The following is a 16,428-nucleotide window of genomic DNA, read 5'->3' as shown; positions in this document are numbered from 1 at the left end:
CCTTGCTGTCCACCTTGTTTAAAACAGTCTCTGTTGTTCACTGTTGAGTACATGAACGAGCCAGAGTTCTCCTGTCTCACTCCCGTCTAACTAGAAGCACTGGGATTAAAGTCGCACGCTCTCTTTCCTGGTTCTGCTGGACTCTGCACAGGATCTTAGGACTCAAGGCAGGTCCCAACACTTACACAGCAAGGGTTTGACCCACTAAGCCATCCACTGAGCCAAAACATTCATTTCTCTGGAGAATTTTATATTTACTACAGGATAATGGATAAAATATATGCACATATAATGTTTAACTTGCTGGTCCTTAAGAAAAAATTCAGACACACTTTTGTCAATTTCAATTGTGAATTACTCAACCAACACATCTCCTTTAGGAACAAGTAAACTAGCTTAACGTCAACTTTCATTATTCAAAGTATTTTGTTTTCATTTAGCACATAAATTCTAGCATTATCCTATATGATCATTAAGAGTAGAATTTAAAGTATTTTCCAACTCAATAAAAGAAATATTCACTTGAATTATTGAATATATAAATCTATGAAAATGACAAAAGAATGACTAAGATGTTGGGAGTAAGAAAATAAAAACAAAAGCAATAAGTGTAAACACTCAGAACCACAGTTATGTCAGAGTCCATATTTGATAATTCCACTGTTCCTCAGTAATAGATCATTCATTGACAGAAATAACAATGAGAGATGAAATTCTATTTTAATCACATACAGCACCATGGAAATCAGCGATGGAATAAAGCTGAACACTGCTCTAAATCACAGCTCACGTTGTTTACCTAATGAACCAAAGGCACATTAGTGATCAGGCAATGAAGAGTAACCATTACTGTTCCAATCTTGATCTACTTAGTCATAAATTCAAAATGTAAATCCATGAAAAGCAAACAGATTTCTGACCCATTAGAGCCCAAATATGCAGCTTGCAATAAATATGGCTAAATAATGAAATAGAATTTCACTGCACATAATTTAACTAAATTCCCCTAGAACTTTGGGTATCCATTAGCATTTGGTTTGGCTTAATCACCAGACACTGATAAAACTGCCTAAAAAGTACATTACAACAGAATTCTAAATTATAGGAGAGGACCATCTGCTCACTCCTACTGTGTCATCCAAGTCATTCCTGGCTAACACATCATCAAAAATAAAATAAAGCAAAGCGATGCAATACAAGACAATTGTGTGAGAGCAATTTACATAATTTATTTTTTCAGATGCAAGTATAATTATCTAAATATACACATACACACAAACTTAAATGTTTTTGTGGGGATTTGAAAGAAAATGGCCCCCAAAGGCATTATTAGGAGGTGCAGGCTTGTTGGAATAGGTGTGGCCTTGTTAGAGGAAATGGTCAGACAGGCTTCGATGGACTGAATGTTTGTATTCCACCCCCCACCCCCCACCCCCGCCATTCGCATATTGACACCAAAGTCCCCAATGTGACAATATAGGAGAGGACATTGGGGATGTGATTCGGTCTCAGTGATGGAGCCTTCATATACAGGAGGCCACATTAGAACAACCATGGAAGAAAATGTCTATGAACCAGAACCCAGGTCTTCACCAAGCATGAAAACTGTGAGTCTGGCTCAGAGCTTGAAATTCCAAGTCTTCAGAACTTTGGGAAATAAATCCTTGTTTCTTAAAAATCATGCAGTTTATGATGTTTTGATGTGGCAAATTGAACAGATTAAAATAATCTCTAAACAAAAACTAATTCAAAGTTATCAAAAAGGTTAAAATAAAATTTTCTTGAAATTTTTAACAAAGAGTTTTCTGCATTTTAATTATGTGATAGCTAACTGTATGTGTCAATCTGACTAGGGCACAGGTATGCAGACGGTGTGGCATGTCTGTGAGGATGTCCAAACGAAGGTAACATTTGCATGAGCTGACTGATGCACATTCCCCAGTGTGGGCAGACACCATCTATTTCAATGAGAGCTGAACAACACAAACTGAGGACAGTAGAGTTGCTGCCTGAGTGCTGAACTGAGACACTAGCGGCCGCTGCACTGGGCTAGGTTTACATGAGCGGTGCGCGTGGTTCACAGGCCACGGTGCGCGTGGTTCACAGGCCACTGCACTTCCACTGAATTTACCACTCTTCCTTGTGTGTTCAGTGCACAGGGGACAGACAGATCATGGGGACCTTCCATAATCACGTGAACAATTCCCTACAATCCTGAGTGTCCCTACAGTTTCTCCTATGAAGAACCCTAACCATAACACTAGGCCTTTATGCCTGTGTTGAATTTTACTTCATCTGTATTTCCACTAATATAATCCCCTTATATGAGTACATATCTAAAAATATAACTAAAACTTCAAATAGAAACATGTCTTGCAAAATGTTAAAACTCAAACTTTTAGTATATCTTGTTATTAAATCAATTGGCATGACTGAAAATTATACAGTACAAATTATATGTACAAATGCAAAATGTACTAAGCCAAAAACTAAATTTTCCTGTTTTACTATTTTATAGTAGATGCCTACAACTTTAAAATGCTGAAGTATCATTGGTTATTACAAAAAAAAAAATATTATGGTATTGTTGCAGGATATTTGCTCATAATGTGAACCCCAAGATTGCATTATTTACTGGAAAAACCTGCTTCTAGTTGTGGTATGGCTCTGCCTCGGCACACACTTTTAATCCAAGAGCTTTCTGCTTTAATACTGTAAACAGGAAAATAAAATCAACCATAGGTCAATAGGTGGACCAAGCAACAGTTGACAGGAAGTGAACATGGGATTAAGAAAAAACCATAGAGAGTAAGAGAGAGTCAGGAGGATTGATAGAGAGGCACAGGAAGTAGAAGGGAAGAACACTCAGTTGGAGAAGTCTTGTTTGAGACAGCAGAAGAGAAGGCGGGAGGCGTCAGGGTGTTGGTGGAGGAGGACAGTAAGCTGGGTGCTTTCTCTGCCTCTCTGAGCCAGCAGGCTTTCATCCCAGCATCTCGAACAATTGAGACTTTGTTTAAAACAACATGACAGAGGATAATTTTCACTAAGTTCCAAACTATAAATACTAATTGAATAACTTTTCAATAGTTTTGTTTTATGTGAAATAGTAAGTAGTCCAACAATATTGATATTTAAGCCGGAAAATCATTGTTGTAGGAAGGCTGTTGTTCTGTGCAGTGGTGGATGTGGGGGCTGTTGTTCTGTGCAGTGGTGGATGTGGGGGGCTGTTGTTCTGTGCAGTGGTGGATGTGGGGGCTGTTGTTCTGTGCAGTGGTGGATGTGGGAGGCTGTTGTTCTGTGCACTGGTGGATGTGGGGGGCTGTTGTTCTGTGCAGTGGTGGATGTGGGGGCTGTTGTTCTGTGCAGTGGTGGATGTGGGGGGCTGCTGTTCTGTGCAGTGGTGGATGTGGGGGGCTGCTGTTCTGTGCACTGGTGGTTGTGGAGGACTGTTGTTCTGAGCCCTAGTGGTTTGGAAATGGTGTTCTGTCTTTGGAGTGTTGAGCCTCTGCACACTAAAAATAAATAGCCTCATAGTTGCGATAATCAAAATTGTTGCTAAAGGCTAGCTATGAAACAAAATTACCTTAGTTGAGAACAAGTAATCTCATAAAAAAAAAAAAAAAAAGAACTCAGGCTATCAATATTGTGGTAAAATTTAAAGATAACATATGCAAACAAGAGACCAACACCACACAGCTGATGTGAGTCTGACAGGAATCCCATGGAGGTAATCTAGGTAATTACTATCTGTCTACATAACCCTGACTCCAGCAGTACAGTAAAGAACATTAAAAGACAGCATTAAAGATAGAAGGTATACACTATAAGTACACTATAAGACTCACTCATGAAACACATGAATAAAAATTACAAGTTCTAAAACAGAATACAGAGTGATACTTTTGACCACCAAAGCTATATACAGGCTAACTCCTATGTGCCAAGATGTGAATGATTACTTACATACGTCCTTTATATATAAATATATATATATACTGTGTGAAGATGTATTGCTGTGATTGGTATAATAAAAGCTAAATGGCCAAAAGCTGGGCAGGAGGTATAGGTGGGAATTCAGTGCACAGAAGGAACTCTGAGAAGAAGGAGGTACAGGAGAGACACCATGGAGATGCATAACGGGTTGGACACACAGAATGGGACAGAGGTAAAAGCCGCGTGGCAGAACATAGATTAATAAAAGTATGAGTTAATTTAAGTTACAAGAGCTAGTGGGACAGGCCTACGTTAAGGTCAAGCTTTCATAATTAAGAAGTCTCCGTGTCATCCGACTGTACCCCACACACTTCGTTCTCTATGTGCAAAGCCGTCTCCTTTGTGCACAGTAAGAAGATGGTAAGCGGTGATACGGGGTGACTCCCCGTCTGTCCGCAATACTGACCGTGCTGCAGTTACTGTTTGCTGAGACGCATTTCTTGTCATCACACCACTGGCAGCCGTTAGTGTTGGCTGCACAGCTGGCACAGTCTGCGTATCTGTAACATCTGTCATCGGGAGCAGCTGCAACATGAATGGGAGAGGAATGTGTTAGACTGAACAGGAAGTGTCAGGACGCTTAATTCACACATTGATAGTATCCACTTAAGTGAGATTCACTAAAAAAACAGCAGCAAAGTAAGTTCTCTAGTACTAAGTCAACTATAGTTTATATTTACAGGGCACATTTTAAATTTACTTGTTTAGAAAGAGAAAAGGAATTTACCAACAGTATACATCCAAATAAAATATAATAACAGATATCCAGATTTTATGACTGTAGGTACTGACAGATCCAATGTGATATAGGATAGCAAAATCCGAAAATGTTTAATTACAACACAAAAATATATTAAAGACCTATCAGCTGAAATATATAACTGTCATACAAAACATAAATAAAAATACTGACTGCTCACTTTTCATAACTCTAATTATTTATTCAACACATCATAATAAATAATTAAAAGCCTCAGAAAAGTTCCACACATCACAATAGCCATGGCATGTATAAAGTTTGAAACTGGCAAATGTTAATTTTGCTATGTGATATTTTTATTTATGAATTCATTACAATGAAATAATTTTTATCTCATAAAAGAAAAAAGTTAATTGTATAATATGGCTTTGCAGAAATTCAAAAAGAAAACAACAAATGTAATATATATCACTTTTTATTTCTTTGAAAGTAAACATTATTTCTGAGAAATTATGTATTTAAAAATAATTCATCATGTACTATAAAAGAATTCGTGTTACACATAAAATATTACCATACAGATTAAAAAACTAAAAATAACAAAGAAAATAAATGATTAACTGATGTCTAATTCAAGTATCAAACTCTATAATTACAAGATTATATTTTTAATTTCTAAAATAAGGAATCTCGTATAAGCAAAATCAATTCTACTTTTAAATACATAAAGAAGCTTTTAAACCAGAAAGGAAGGGGAAACACCTCACCTGTCTTGGGGGGGCACTTTGCTCTGAGAATATTATTCGTATTCCCAGTCTCCCAAGATTCACAATGATTCTTATTCCAAACACATTTTATCCCCGGGCCTGCATTTCTACAGAGCTCCTCATCACGAAAAGCTCTGCAGTTCGGGGGCTTGTACACAAGGATGTCATTAAGGAGGACGCTGGAAAATCCACCAAATATATACATTGACCTGGAACACAGCAGGAGGGGACATCTTAACAGAGCACAGCTAAGTGGTCTAATGAACTCTTCTGAAAAATACAGATCCAGCTACACCTTCTGGCGTTTTACATGTCTGTGCTTGTGTCCAACTTTTCCTAAAAATCGTATTTCTAATATACAGTATGATGTAAAGAGCCCAGATTAACTATTATAAAATTTTCTTAATGATATTTCAGATAAAAAATCTGAAATATAGTATAGAACTTAATGTTTTATGGAAACATTAAGTTGACAGACATGTTTATTATTAATGTAAGAAAAGGATCAAGATTGTAACATTCTTTTATCAGAAAAAGTATTACCATCTTAATGAAGTAGGAAACAATCTTTTAAGAAATACATAGCAATTATAATAACAGTAATATATGTTAAGGTACACTTTGGAGTTGCTACCTAGATTTACCATTTTTTTTCTATACTGACTTGGGGATTTTGTTCCATGATGTTGTTTGTTTTGTTTTGGTGTGTTGTGTTTGACAGTGAAATGTGTACCCTTTCTGGCTTTGAACTCATGATCCTTGTTTCAAGGCCAGGCCGTGGGGTGAAAGGCATGCATCTCTACATTAGCCTGGAACTGCCACTCAGCGCAGACACAGAACTTAGAAGTCAGATACTGAGACTTCTTGCAAATAAAAAAGCCGAGTCAAGAGAGGGCTTCCACACTCCAGCTCTGTAACGGAGCTCCAAAATACTGAGTGCTCAACAACAAACACAATGCTTCCATGCCCCAAAACCATGCAACTGTTATCTATAAAGTACTATTGACATAAAAAACAAAACCACAACTGGTCCAAATTCGTCCAGAATGCATATTAAACAAAGAAAATCAAAATCAATATCTATTTTCCATAGTAAAGCCTAGGAATTTTAGAATTAAATTCACATAAATTTATTATTATTTTTAGAGTGAATTCATGTCAGTTATAAAGTTTCTTTGTGGATAATAATCTATTGTGTGGCATTAGTAGGAAAACTGTATGTAACTGGGATAAGGTAATAATAAATATATAAAAGCATTCTGAGTTAAGCATTTTAAACTACTGAGTGAGTTGTAGATTTTTTACTATCATGAAGATCCAAATGAACAAATTCTGGCTAATGAAACAAAAATCATACAAACTTTCTGGGTATGGGCCTCCCACTTATAATCCCAACCCTCTGGGGGCTGAGACAGGAGGATTGTCACTAATTTAATGCTAGCATGGATTACATAGTTCCAGTACAGCTAGGCTACAAAATGAGAACTTATCTCAAAAACAAACAAAGCAAAACATTTATATAACCTTAAAAGGAGACTATAATTTAACCCATACTCCAATTTCCAAAAGATATACTGATAATAAAGTCTACAGAGGTGAATAATCTAAATTATTCCAAAATTCACACGGTGGTTAATGGCAGAAACACAATGAGACTCGGATTCCCACTCTGTGTGTAGAACAGGCTAGTCTTTCTTCCCTCCTTAGGTCTTCTCAAAGAGTCACCGAGGAAAACAAGGTAGACACAGCAGCCTCACGAGAAGTCTCCAGTCCTGAGCGCTTTTCCTTAACCATGTCCACACGTTAGTGAACTTGAGGGGAAAGGAAACGGAGGTGGAGGCTGTGGCTAACAAACCGTCTCACACACTCAGGAGAAAGAGGGGCATGCAGCTGTGTGTCGTTGACAACCAACACAGCGTCAAAGACATCAGATCGTGTGAACGTGCAAGGACGACTGTTTCAACCTCTGAAAACGGGAAGTGCGCTTTTACCCGTTGATGACGACCGCAGAGTGTCCAAATCTGTTGACATCTCTGTGAAGATTCGGTTTAGGTAATGTTTTCCATTCATCACAAGCTGAAAATAAAGAAAACAGAAATAAAAATTTTAAGAAATTCAGAAGAAATCATATGAAATAATCATTGATGAAATTAGAGACAAAGATCATAAATCAAAAAGGATGATTAATTTCCCACTACCTACAACTTAGTATCATTATTCAACTACCATGAAACTTCAATTAAAAATAACTCTTGCATAAAATTCTTGTCAATAATTTTAAGTAAATGAGAATTAACAAAATAATGAATGAAATTAAATATCATTCATGTTTGGAGATAATTTCACTGACTTGACTTTACAAAAGATACCAAATTCACATAGTAAAGCCAATGAATATCACCCTAGGGCACACTTGTAAACTCCATCAAGTATTTCCTGGATGCACATAAAAGTAAATGGGACACATAACATTCACTGACAGACTGTCCAAAGTAAAGTCGCCATTATATAATAATTAAATTACTTTAATCATGTTTCAAGAAAATAGCTTTTATTTGGTGTTGGAAGAAATACTTCAGCTACACAAAAACCTAGATTTAAAAGCTTTTTAAAAATAACAATAATTCAGTTGTATAAAGAATATGGAAAGAAAAATTGCTAAAGAAAAACTATGCCATATTGAGACAAAGAGGTGGAGAGACACAGAAGGAGCTGGAAGAAGGAGGAAAGCAGAATGATGCAAACACAATTTTCACATATCTAATTCTCAAGAAAGGTTAAAAAAGGAGAAAATCTACCATCATAATACAACATTAAAATGAGCGCACATAAACACACAAAACTTGACTCTGTGTCCAGTGCCTGGGGACAGTCTTAGGACACTTATTACCTCTCAACTTCTTAAACACGCTGTATCAAAGGCAGGAGTTGATGCTTAGTTTAAGTGTAATAAGCTTTTAAAAGTGCAATTTTAATAACCATGAAAAAACAGTAAATATATATAGCTAATTTAAAAAGTTAAAATTATAATTACATATTTTCTTACCTATATAATTTTGCCAATAACACAAATAGTAAATGAGTTTTAATTCAATATCCTGACTAACAACCATCAAAGGAATTATCAAAATCATAGTTCATAAACTGAAGCTGGGATACTAAAACAAATAAAATACATCCTGGCTTGTATTTGCCAAAGAGTGTTCCAGTTTTTAGTTTATAAAGCTCTCTTAAGTTGACCACAACAGCTGTCTATTATTCTAACATGAGAGAGAATAAAAATTTAACAATTTTATTTAAGTATTTTTATACTGCTTTCTCCATAGATACAGTGTCCATGAGGCCTACCAACATTCCTAAAAGTCAATGCTCTGAGGATTACAATTGGTACAATTGGTCTGCGTGTGTGTGTGTGTGTGTGTGTGTGTGTGTGTGTGTGTGTGTGTGTGTGTGTGTGTGTGTAAGAGAATGGCGTGTGCGTACCTGTGTACCTGTGTATGAATGTGTGTGTGCGTGCACATGGACACGCTGATGTGTATGCAAGCAGGCAGGTGTGTTCTCTGTTGTGCAGCTGGACACACTAGGAAAGCAGGCCCAGAGCTTCCGTGGAGTCCCCAGTCCCCACCTCCCACGTCTCCTTAGCAGCACCGTGATTACAGATGTTCTACTGTGTGAGCTTTTACATGGGTTCTGGGGATTCGAACTCAGGTCCTCAGGTTTCCATAAGAAGTTGCCTACTAAGACATCATCCCATTACTTTAGATTACATTTTTTTTAATCAATAACAAAGACCTGTGCATGAAAACAGACAGCCAAATTTTTGTGTTATGATTTAAATTAAGAAATGTGTGTAACATGTATTTACAAGGATAAAATTTGTATAAAATTGCTTACAAAACTGATACTTGTCTACAGAACTTAAAGTAGTCTTCACAAGAATTCACTGAGGTTTACTAAGGAATTGCCTTGTTAAAAATGAGGAAATAGATCTTTGGAAGTTAAGCAACATGCTTAAGATTCATTTGACAACGTTTGTCTTTCCACAATTAGACATATAAGTGTTTGAAATAACATGTTAAAAGGATTTGGAGACATTATACTTTTTCTTGGAAGGGGGGTGACCTATGCATGGTACAAGCTCTGAATAAGAAAAGTAATGAAAATGTTAGAATCAACTAATGAATTCAGGTAGTTAGATGTCAATCATTCATCCAATTCAATAAACATAAATTATAGTGCTAATTATTTATACTCTGCATTGAGTATAGAATTACAATATATTGAAAACACATCACATTGTTTTGACAGGTGCTAACAGGACCAGAATATCAAGAATAATCAATGCAATGGAGACCTTATTAAGACAGGTGTGCTCCAAAAGATGTAAGATACAATATACAAAACTTCAAACTTTCCATATTGCCAAAATATATGAAGGCCAAATGGCCAAGAACAATATGCCCTCTTACTAAAATTTAAAAGAAATGAAACAGTTAACACACTGCTTCCACACCAAACTGCTCTGAACTCTGAAGGCAGCAGATTCAACACTTAGGAATACTATGCCAGGCCATGTACCAGAAGACAGCAACAGATGTGAGCTCTGACTAAACACCTGGGCAAGAAAGCTGACTGCTAAGTCCAGTCAGCACTGACAGCAGCATGCAGCCAGTGATGTAAGCCAGCAAGCCTTCCAGCCACTGGTGATGTCACCATTGCAGAGTAGCATGTAGAATCTGTGGCAAGTTCATGTGAGAAGCACATGTCCACAGCCACTCCATGAGCAGTGGAAAACCACAGACCTTTACCCTCCTTCTCTGTAGGTAGAGCACTGGCCACAGATTATCACATGACCATATCATCAGGATTTTCTAGCATGAGTGACAGCATCATCAGTAAGAAGATAAGATGAAAGGAAAAATGAGAATGATGGAGATCACAAGGACCAAGTACCCTGCGTAAGCAGGTAGCTCCGACCTCATGCACCCCAGCACGGCTGCACCAGCGTCCTTCCTCATCCTGGTAACTGTCTGGTGAGTCCAGATAAAAGGAGAAAATGCAAATACGCCAGCTCGACACTCAAGTATAAACTGACTATATCAGTAACCAACAGCAAGCTAACATAATTTGGCTACATGTATTCTGCTCTGATTCTCACACTGCAAAGTCTCGATTATTATTGTTCTCTTTAGCTGAAATCTAGAGTTATATTTTCTGCCAGAAGAAAATATACTTCTAGAACAGCCCAGTCATTATCTCTCCAAGATCAGTTCAAGCTTAGACGATTCAAAACAAATTCTACACAGAATTATAGAGTTTATTTTAAATTGAGAGATACACTCCACAACAACAGAATAAAGACCAAAGTGAAAGACACTCTTTGGAATATATTTGTAAAGACTCACTGCTGCAAGATATTTAGTTTGCAAACCAAATACTTAACACACAGAAGATCAAAAATTAAAGTTACTGGTCTTAAACTCAAATCTTTGCATACTGCACCATCAGAATGATTTACCAATGAGATTTTATATATACATGCTGTGGGATGGTCTGTATGTCAAATCTGTTGCTCTGATTGGCCAATAAATAAAAGACTGATTGGCCAGTGGCCAGGCAGGAAGTAGGTGAGACAAGGAGAGAGGAGAATTCTGGGAAGCAGAAGGCTGAGGCAGAGAGACACTGCCAGCCACCGCCATGACCAGCAGCATGTGAAGACGCTGGTAAGCCACCAGCCATGTGGCAAGGTATAGATTTATGGAAATGGATTAATTTAAGCTATAAGAACAGTTAGCAAGAAGCCTGCCACGGCCATACAGTTTGTATGCAATATAAGTCTCTTTGTTTATTTGGTTGGGTCTGAGAGGCTGTGGGACTGGCGGATGACAAAGATTTGTCCTGACTGTGGGCAAGGCAGGAAAACTCTAGCTACATATACATATATATTTATTTGTATATATAAAATTATTTGAAGAATTTGAGTCAAAATTCTGATATTATTTAATTTACTGATTATGCAGAAAATAATTCAGGTAAGAATGCATTCGTTGGCTAACTTTTCTACAAATTCTCACTTTTTCCATGAAAGTATGCATCTGTAATCCTGTAAGAATTCTGTTACTACTCCAAACTACACTTACGGTAGTTAATATTCTTGGGGCTGGGGAGAAGCTCAGCAGTTAAGAGCACTGGCTGCTCTTCTAAAGATTCCTGGCTCGATTCCCAGCATCACATGACAGCTCACAATTGTCTGTAACTCCCATTTCAGGGCACCCAATGCCCTCTTCTGGCCTCTGCAGGCACCAGGCACATAAGGGCTACACAGATAATACGTGCAAGCAAAACACCCACACACATAAAGCAAGGGAGCAACAACTGCTGTGAGCACTGAGCTCCATTTTAACAGTATGGCTGAAAAAGAACGAAGAGGCTGGATGTGAAAGTGTTGAAACGAGGCCGATATAAAGGAAAATTAAACCTCTTCAGTACTTTTGTAATGGAAAAATAAGTTTATTACTGCTGCTGTTTTCCATCTACCTAAGAATTGTTGGTGATTGAATAAGGTTTGTTTCTACCTTTAGGAGTCAAACCTCCCTTAATATTCTAAATAAACCACAGTGTCACCTCAGTGATCTCAGTCCTACAGCTCCTCAGAACTGTGCTCTCTGCTAGTCACAGTGGGCGTCACTGTCTCCCAAACTTGAGATGACTTCAAGGTGTTTTAACATAAAACAGTATTCCCTGTTGGCTTCAGTGGCCTTCATATAAGAAGTTATACTTAAAAATTCCCTGATAATTGATCATAATTTCATTTCTAGAATAAGTCCTACTTAGTTAGATCATTTTGAAACAGTGCTGGATTCTGTTTGCTAATGCTCTATGTGAAACCATCTGCCTCTGTGTTCACAACTGCTCTGCCCACCTGCATCCACCATGAATCTCTACAAACACTCCTCCTGGTGCAGATTTTCTTTCTAGAATACTTAAGTGTAATTTTCATATTTAAAGAAATCTTTGGACAGGCATAGTGGCTCACACCTATAACACCAGCATTTGGGGCCTGTGACAAGATCACTGTGAGTTTGACACCAGCCTATGCTTCAGACAGCACTCAGGCCAGCCTGTGCTACAAGAGAGAGTGTGCGCAGGACAGCAGCCTGAGCTATAAATGAGACCTCTCTGGAAGAAAAAACAAAACAAAACAAAACCAACAAACTAATACCCATAGGCAAAACACAAAGGACAATCTCTCAAAATGCTTGGAGAAGTTAAAATGGGGGGCGGGGGGGGGGGGGTGGTAGGGAGTGGGGGAGGAAGCACCAGGCAGATAGGGGGGAGGAAGCACCGGGCAGGGAGGGGGGAGGAAGCACCGGGCAGGGAGGGGGAAAGGGGCAGGGAGGGGGGAGGAAGCACCAGGCAGGGAGGGGGGAGGAAGCACCAGGCAGGGAGGGGGGAGGAAGCACCAGGCAGGGAGGGGGGAGGAAGCACCGGGCAGGGAGGGGGAGGAAGCACCGGGCAGGGAGGGGGAAAGGGGCAGGGAGGGGGGAGGAAGCACCAGGCAGGGAGGGGGGAGGAAGCACCAGGCAGGGACGGGGAGGAAGCACCAGGCAGGGAGGGGGGAGGAAGCACCAGGCAGGGAGGGGGAGGAAGCACCAGGCAGGGAGGGGGGAGGAAGCACCGGGCAGGGAGGGGGAGGAAGCATGGGCAGGGAGGGGGGAGGAAGCACCGGGCAGGGAGGGGGAGGAAGCACCAGGCAGGGAGGGGGAGGAAGCACCGGGCAGGGAGGGGGGAGGAAGCACCAGGCAGGGAGGGGGGAGGAAGCATGGGCAGGGAGGGGGAGGAAGCATGGGCAGGGAGGGGGAGGAAGCACCGGGCAGGGAGGGGGAGGAAGCACGGGCAGCTGCTGCAGCAACTGTTGTTCCCATCACCAAATACCAAAGAAAAGGACAGCACTTCAGCCAAAGATCCACCGCAGGAAGTGGCATGAAAGGTTTCAAGGGTTTCCTTAAACTTCAAAGCTACAAACTGGCTCTTTCTGGCAGCAGGCTCAGCAAGGGGGCCCCTTCACCAGAGAAAAGCCATGAAAATACAGTAAATAGGAAATATTGGCAAATAAAACCTCCAGAAAATTAAAACAAATCTAAGCACAAACAGCAAGGCAGTTGGAATTTTCAGAGCTCTTTTGGAATGTTCCAAAAAAATAAATAAGATTATTTAATTTGCATATGATTTTGTCATAAAATTACGGGTTACAGGGCTGTATCCATTCTACATGATTCATATACAACAGTCCACAGGGTTGTACAAAATCATGTATGCTATGCATCATAAACTAGGTAAGTGATACTTTAACTCTGCTGTATAATAAAGTGATTAAGCTTATGCATCATTATTTTACCAATACCAATTAAAATATTACTGCTGAAAATATGGAGTTGTTTTTCCATTTTTAATATTTTTATGTAATCACTACCAAGGAATTGATTTTGTAAGTGAAATCATCATGTTCCAAGAATTCATTCTTGGAAACATCAGTGACTAAATGGGTCTCACAGTTTACATTTCCTGGCATGGGTAAGAAGATACTGTCAGAGAAATCCTGTTCCTTTGCCTGGTTCCAGAATCACCTGACTCAGCATTTCCACTTTCATCTTTCTAGTACCTTTAAAAAACTAAATTAAGTTGCTTTTCATTTTGTTTCAGACTTTTATCTGAATTCTGATCAGGAATCTATCTTTACCAGGAAAAAAATATATAATTTTAATCTTGAAAAAGTTACCTTGCAGCGCTCTAAAGGCAACATTTTCACAAGAATAACAGAAAAATGAATAAAAACTTCAGATTCTAAAATTTGAGTTCAAGCTAGGTTTGCAACAAAACATTAAGTAATGTGCCCTAAGTGTTATAGTTGGTCGAGGCTCATTGACTAGCTCTGGCTATATTATGAGCTGTATTTCAGTCATGTTTAAATCTAATGCATTTATGATTATATGTATGTTTGTAAATATTTGCACATGAGTGCCAGTGCCCTTGGAAGCTGTAGAAGATGGACCCCTCTGGAACAGGAGGTACCGGCATGTGTAATGGAACCCAAACTTGGAGCCTCCGCACTCTGAACCAATCCATCTCCCGAGCCCCTTCCCTCACTTTCTGAGGATTTTGTCTTGCTTTAATTGTGTGTGTGTGGTGTGTGTGATGTATGGTGTGTGTGTGCGTGTCTGGGATGGGAATGTGCACTTGAGTGCGGCTGCTCACACAGAACTCGAGAGGCCATCAGACCCTCGGCAGCTGGACCTACGCCAGCTGGAGCTGGCGGGGCGCGGCAGTGTGTGTTCCCCTAACCACTGAGCTGGCTCCAGTCCCTTCTGTCTGTCCGCCACTTTTTGAAAACATAGATGTCTGGCGACTGATCTCTAACAATCAGGTTATATAGGCCTGGTTTTCTTTTGTTTCGATTTTCCCCACAACCTTCCCTAGGCATTCCAGACTGCAGACACAGTAGTCTGAAAAATATGCTGGCTATCTCTCCACCACACGCAGTATGATAAGCACTGGGAAGACAAAGTTACATCTCCAAAGATTAATGGCTTCACTATATGAAACTTACAACAGCACCACAATTGAAACTGAGTTTAGAACAATGAAAACTTAATATTGGCACAAATTTGTTTAAAACTCATGTAACACCTCAGGTGCATTTCATTCAAATGTGACACAGAATAGTCCTTATACGAGAAAGAAAATATGACTTTAAAAGCATTTTCTAGCCAGGCAGTGGTGGCGCACACCTTTAATCCCAGCACTCAGGAGGCAGAGGCAGGTGGATTTCTGTGAGTTCGAGGCTAGCCTGGTCTACAGAGTGAGTTCCAGGAAAGGCGCAATGCTACACAGAGAAACCCTGTCCTGAAAAACCAAAAAAAAAAAAAAAAAAAAAAAAGCATTTGAGAAACAATAACTACTTGAAACAAATTTTCTTTTGTGTGAAAAACAATACAAAAATATTTTCTTCATGATAACCCTGCAACGTTTCGTAATGCCAAGGAGAAGTATAAATACAAATAACATGGGAGGACTTTACTGGGAAGTCTATGCAGAAGTCAAGTAGATAAAAACTCATGCTGAGTTTGATGGTTGCGCTTATGTTCTTGTTGACAGTGTTAACAAGGGTCAAAACTGCCCTGTGTTAAGACATAAACTTGTAAACCATGCTAGTCTTCCTTCAGTCTCCATAAATTTATTTCAAAATAAAATAGATATTTGCTTCTATCAATCCACAGTATTAAGTAAACATTATTAAATCTAAGTTTTCTCATAATGTATGGGACATTAAGAACATGTAATGGAGCCGGGCGGTGGTGGCGCACGCCTTTAATCCCAGCACTCGGGAGGCAGAGGCAGGCGGATCTCTGTGAGTTCGAGGCCAGCCTGGTCTCCAAAGCGAGTTCCAGGAAAGGCGCAAAGCTACACAGAGAAACCCTGTCTCGAAAAACCAAAAAAAAAAAAAAAAAAAAAAAAGAACATGTAATGGATCCAGCCGATCAGCATGGACAGGTTACAAGTTTTAGAATCATGGCCACTATATTCCTTTAGCTCAGTTCCTGTTTGATTTTCTGACAGATGAGTTAGTAACATACTGTTACAAGATCTTTAGAGAAGACACAGATTTTATATATAAACCTTTTCACAGTTAACTAGTGCTTAGAGTTAATTTGAATACTGATAATCCAACCTCTCTTCCAATTTCTTTCTGAAACAAAACTTGCTTTGTTTTAGCCTCCATAAAGTTTTTTGATACATAAAACTGAAATATAACCTTAATAATATGGAAGCATAAAAACAGATTCTCAGTACATCATTTACCAAAAAGAGCTCAATCTTACACAGTTCATTAAAATACAAGCGCTGTGTAGATAGAAGCTCACCAAAGAAATGAATGTAAAAGTTTAAAATCCCACTTGTGGATTTTTA

General features: G+C 39.0%; 1 protein-coding gene across 5 annotated transcripts in view; it reads right to left on the bottom strand.

Moving 5' to 3' along the window:
• Atrnl1 (attractin like 1) overlaps nt 1-16,428 on the bottom strand; it is a 587,588-nt gene that overhangs the window by 497,785 nt on the left and 73,375 nt on the right. For 4 of the 5 annotated variants that reach the window (XM_076563387.1, XM_076563388.1, XM_006978477.4 and 1 more), the window contains exons 11-13: nt 7,452-7,536; nt 5,461-5,669; nt 4,400-4,518 (exon numbers count right to left, since the gene is read on the bottom strand). In XM_076563387.1, coding sequence (XP_076419502.1) covers nt 4,400-4,518; nt 5,461-5,669; nt 7,452-7,536 — 413 coding nt within the window. Of the gene's footprint in view, nt 1-4,399; nt 4,519-5,460; nt 5,670-7,451; nt 7,537-16,428 lie in introns of those variants that run through there. The other variant, XR_013048413.1, reaches the window with a different exon arrangement.

Source organism: Peromyscus maniculatus, chromosome 1 (genome assembly GCF_049852395.1).
Source record: "Peromyscus maniculatus bairdii isolate BWxNUB_F1_BW_parent chromosome 1, HU_Pman_BW_mat_3.1, whole genome shotgun sequence".
NCBI lineage: Eukaryota > Metazoa > Chordata > Mammalia > Rodentia > Cricetidae > Peromyscus > Peromyscus maniculatus.
Note: the sequence above shows the minus strand (reverse complement) of the source record. Positions and strands in the feature narration are given on the sequence as shown.